Source organism: Laccaria bicolor, genomic scaffold, assembly GCF_000143565.1.
Source record: "Laccaria bicolor S238N-H82 LACBIscaffold_381 genomic scaffold, whole genome shotgun sequence".
Taxonomy (NCBI): Eukaryota; Fungi; Basidiomycota; class Agaricomycetes; order Agaricales; family Hydnangiaceae; genus Laccaria; species Laccaria bicolor.
Genome location: NW_001890232.1, coordinates 1,825 through 6,029, shown reverse-complemented (window position 1 = coordinate 6,029; position 4,205 = coordinate 1,825). Strand labels below are relative to the sequence as shown.

At 48.5% G+C, this 4,205-nt stretch overlaps 1 protein-coding gene across 1 annotated transcript; it reads left to right on the top strand.

The window, feature by feature from the left end:
* Positions 1–185: 185 nt before the first annotated feature.
* Positions 186–3,913, top strand: LACBIDRAFT_336165 (uncharacterized protein; the record flags this gene model as incomplete). The annotated part of the gene is made up of 15 exons (XM_001891096.1): positions 186–536; positions 594–619; positions 739–916; positions 944–1,007; positions 1,067–1,293; positions 1,804–2,029; positions 2,244–2,391; positions 2,542–2,557; positions 2,605–2,644; positions 2,821–2,937; positions 3,031–3,138; positions 3,189–3,374; positions 3,428–3,484; positions 3,676–3,861; positions 3,888–3,913. 15 exons carry the CDS (start codon positions 186–188, stop codon positions 3,911–3,913), a joined length of 1,956 nt encoding a protein of 651 aa, XP_001891131.1.
* Positions 3,914–4,205: the final 292 nt, after the last annotated feature.

Genomic DNA, 4,205 nt, shown 5'->3' with positions numbered 1-4,205 from the left:
CGCACATCTCTCACTACTCTCTCTACTTTCCGCGCTCCCTCCAGCGCTCCCTCAGGCCTCAGCTTTGACTTGCATGCGCTGAATCGTGCCCTCACAATCAACTTTCCATTTTTGGTCCCAGTAAGAAATTTACTTCGTTTTTCACCAAGACGGTGACGCCTACCGCCTCCAGTTCAATGGGTACCATGTCTCCCATTCCTACTCGTCTTTTTCCTGCTCTACCAAACCGAGAACCTGTTCGACTTGCATCTTTACCTGGTGCTCCGCACCCAGTCACATTCGGAGAAGTCTCGAGCACTTCCGTCACGCTAATTAACAGGTTCAAAGCAGCTATCACCTGTTGCGATCGATTCAGACGACTTGGCTGCATTTTCGGGGAATCCAGCAGCGCTGATCCGTCCAGACGACGAGCCTTGGGAGATTCTAGATCAAGTTTTAAATCGGCTTGTCGGTTACGGAGCAACACCAGAGGGTATTTCGACTATCATTCGACGAGGTCGACTTGGGATGGATGGGATGTACGACTGGGTAAAGGCGTGCGTTGAGGACCTTCATATCGATTCGATGAAGCGTTACTTGAGGTAAAGATTCAGCGGCTCATTGAAGCTATGGAGCTCATGTAAGTCTTTTGTTCATATTCGACGGGGAATACCTCAAGTTCTGATGTCTACATTCAACAGCGACTAAAAGTGTCCTGGAGCCAGCACAAATTGTAGAGCCATCTCGATCGCCCTTCAGATTAGCTTCCCCCGAGATATTCGAAATCGAAGATGATACACGTACTACCAGGCGCGAAATCACCAAGCCTAAGGTTCCGTGTCCTGGATACGAGCTCAAACTCCCCAACTCTCAATCGCCTTTCGCCCGTTATCCATTTCTCCTTGATACGACGAAGGACTTCCCATGGAAAGTCACTGTAAGCACTGAGAAACTCGTGCTCCAGTCTATGCGATGCACCGGCCACGGTCAATCCAGCAAGAAAGGCAAGGAGGTCAATCCGATCCCTTGTACGTCCTGCTCAGTCCTCGATAACGACAATACTGTTATGGGTGACACCGCTCCCTAGACAGCGCCCATGAAAACACACCTTGGGCATATCTTACCCCTGCCGAGATGTATGCGCTGCTCTTGAAGAAGGCTGGCCAGATCAATAACCTTAAACTTCGTTCGCTCAATAATGCAGCTACCATTGCAGTGCGAAATCGCCACCTGGACGGTTGGAAACGACTTGCTGCTGCCTTAGGACGAGAGGACATCTTAACTGCTTCCTCAACGCAGCTCTCGACCTTTTTTGTGAGTGGTATCTGTCCCCCTATCGCTTCGTTGCTGACAACGCCCGTTTCGTAAAGACATTGAAGTCGTCACGTCTCTTCCACAGACCGGGGAAACACGCGAAGTTCACGAACTTAATCTCTCCTCTGTCTACACTGCGCTCGGAATATCTAGTTCATATTAGCTGTGACCGGGGAAACCCAACTTCAATGTTCGTATCGTATTCACAACATAAACTTGAAACTATATATGCAGTACGGGCATTTGAACGCTGTAAACTGGTGCATAAACCACTAAACACATGAAAAAGCGGATGATAACTTCTGGTTGGTGGGATGCAGAGAAGCTGGGGCCAAATGTCAGTTTGTAGGCTTGTAAAAGAGTCGGAATGAAATACAAACTTCTAGTAAAGATCAGTACCAGATCTCGGATGGTAACTCATTCTTGACCTCTGCAGTGACAGGTGCGAACTGTGAATCGACAAGGAATCTGTGATGGCCCAACATATGTATCGGCCATATGACACAACAGGGGTTTGGCGTACCGCTGAAGAGCAACCTTGGCTCGATTTCTGTCTGCAAGCCCAGCAAGCCCAACGAAAGGCAAATTCTTCCCGTATTTCATGACGAGAAGAGATCCATGCCATTCATGATCGAAATCGATATCTTGCAAAGCCCGGTTGCGTGGAAGACCTTCACCAGTTTGAGTCACAACAAGGTACTTGTGTCTAACTCCCATGTTGTCGGCAACTGCGACAGTGCATTGATGGAGGGGGGCGTCTCTTCCCAGGACCACCTCGAAGCAGGGAAAGCGGTTCTTGCCGTCCTCGGAAACTAATGTAGGAACATATACCGTCGCTGCAGCGGTCTTTGATGAATCGAAGAGAACTGAAGAGATGGCGCGCGTCGTGATCTGGAGAAGACTTCGCATGAATCAAAGGACAATAGATCAGAAACTATGAGAACTTACAGCGTGGGTAACGCGAAAGGTATCTTTGGGTGCCGTACGGTGGACTGGCATGGCTAAGAAGTGCGTCGAGTGGCGGAGGAAGTGGATAGAGATGAAGAAAGAAGATTTACCGTTGAGGAGGCTGCACGTGATGGCGTATGCGACAAAGAGGTGTGTGGGCACCTAAAGGGATTCAGTTTTGCAAAGACGTTTGTGCCATCCCTGGCCAAGCTTAATCAGGAGGATTGTCAAGAGGTGAATGTTCGACGACGGCCGATAGTCATGCTCATTGAAGCTAGCTAAAACTAACCATCTGGTTAGCAGTCACCAGTCAATCGTCAGTGATTAGCAAAATGACAAAGCCTGGACAAGACCTCGTGTTAGTTCTCGTGGTATTGTTTCACGACATCTCAGGCACCGGCAGGTTGGATCTGATTGAGTGACGACGCAAGGGTAATTGGTTAGATGTTGAGGTATAATATAAAGTGACCCTAATAGCGATAAGTTCATCTGAAGACCTAGAAGTTAGACGGCATCGTATATCATGTAGCAGGCAGGTAATCACCAGTCAGGAATGACGCTGCAAAAAAAATGCAATAGACCCGAGAGAGTTCAATGGAATGGGCTTCATATTTCATGAGACGATCGGAGGAACAGCCCCGCCACGCGGAGCGCCTGTAAAGTTCGTTTTTGGAGTTGGAAGAGAGGTGAAGGGAGGTATGTATAATTTGGTTGTGTTTATTTCCAAAGCTATTCCGAATATTAATGACGATCATGATCATTCTTCCACTCATGCACAACGACGACCAGGACGAAGAACAAGGCCGCCAGAGACCAAGGCCACTATCAAGGTGAAGGCCGTAGTCACTACTACTATGGCCTGGATTGTGCGACAGAGGGGTTGGATGAGGCGGAATGGTGCGTAACTACTGTAAACGCCAATCTCAATTTCTAAATTGCTGTATCAGATTGGTCCAACGCTGTCAGTAGTGGTCTTATCGGGCGCCATGATCTAAAAATGTGCCGACAGCCGTCCGATCACGTCAACGCTGGATATGTTCAAGGTTTCGCACTCGAGCTCGACGCAAACATCTACAGTGGATCCACTGCCCTCCCGATTGGTCCCACGACGAAGTCGCATCACCTCTTGGACTGTGCGTCCTTCTTCCATTCAGTATGGATACCGAAAGTTTACGAAATCTAACAGGTGCTTTCGAGCAATTCGAACAGAAAATGCTTACATGGACCTACATCGCTTTTTCCAGTGTGTATCGACCAAGCTTGCGCCCTTGTTGCAACGATTAAGGCACATGCCCTTCCTGGATTTCTCCGAAATCGTTTCAACGGTTTACTGACCAAATTGGAAGACCAAAAACAGGTGAAGGTTCTTCTTCCCGAACGCGCTGCCGTGCAGGTCTTTCGTCGGCTGCGGCTGAATGGCTGCGTATCGTCCAGCACCAGATGGCAACGATGCAGACAATGATACCGAGGCACGCTCTTCACTCGAGTGTGCACGTCCTCCTCCTCTTCCCCTTCCTTCTTCTTTCAAGACAGAAGCAATGTTCCACGTTCGTTGTACATTCGAGAACAAAGGCGCTATACACGACGATTCGGAGGCAAGTGTTCCACTTTTTTTCAAGGGTGCGCTCAATCTTACAGAATATTAGACTACCTCACAACGTTACCTCAATGAACCCTGGTCTTGTGGTTTTGCCAGGGAATAAAACTTTCAAATTTCTTCAAGCCGACAAATGTGCCAACATACTCCATTCTTCGGTTCGACAAGGGCAGAAACGAGAGCTTACACATGAATTGTGACGAAGCCGTAGAGTCGCTAGCCTTGGCATGGTTACTTCGATCTGGTATGTTTTGCCAACCTCCTTTCTAGCCGTATTGCTCAAAGTTCTTTAGCGCCTCCTGAAATTGTTTCACGAGGGAGCCGTATCTACCAGCTGACCTTTCGGATCGTGCCTTCCTTCCATTTA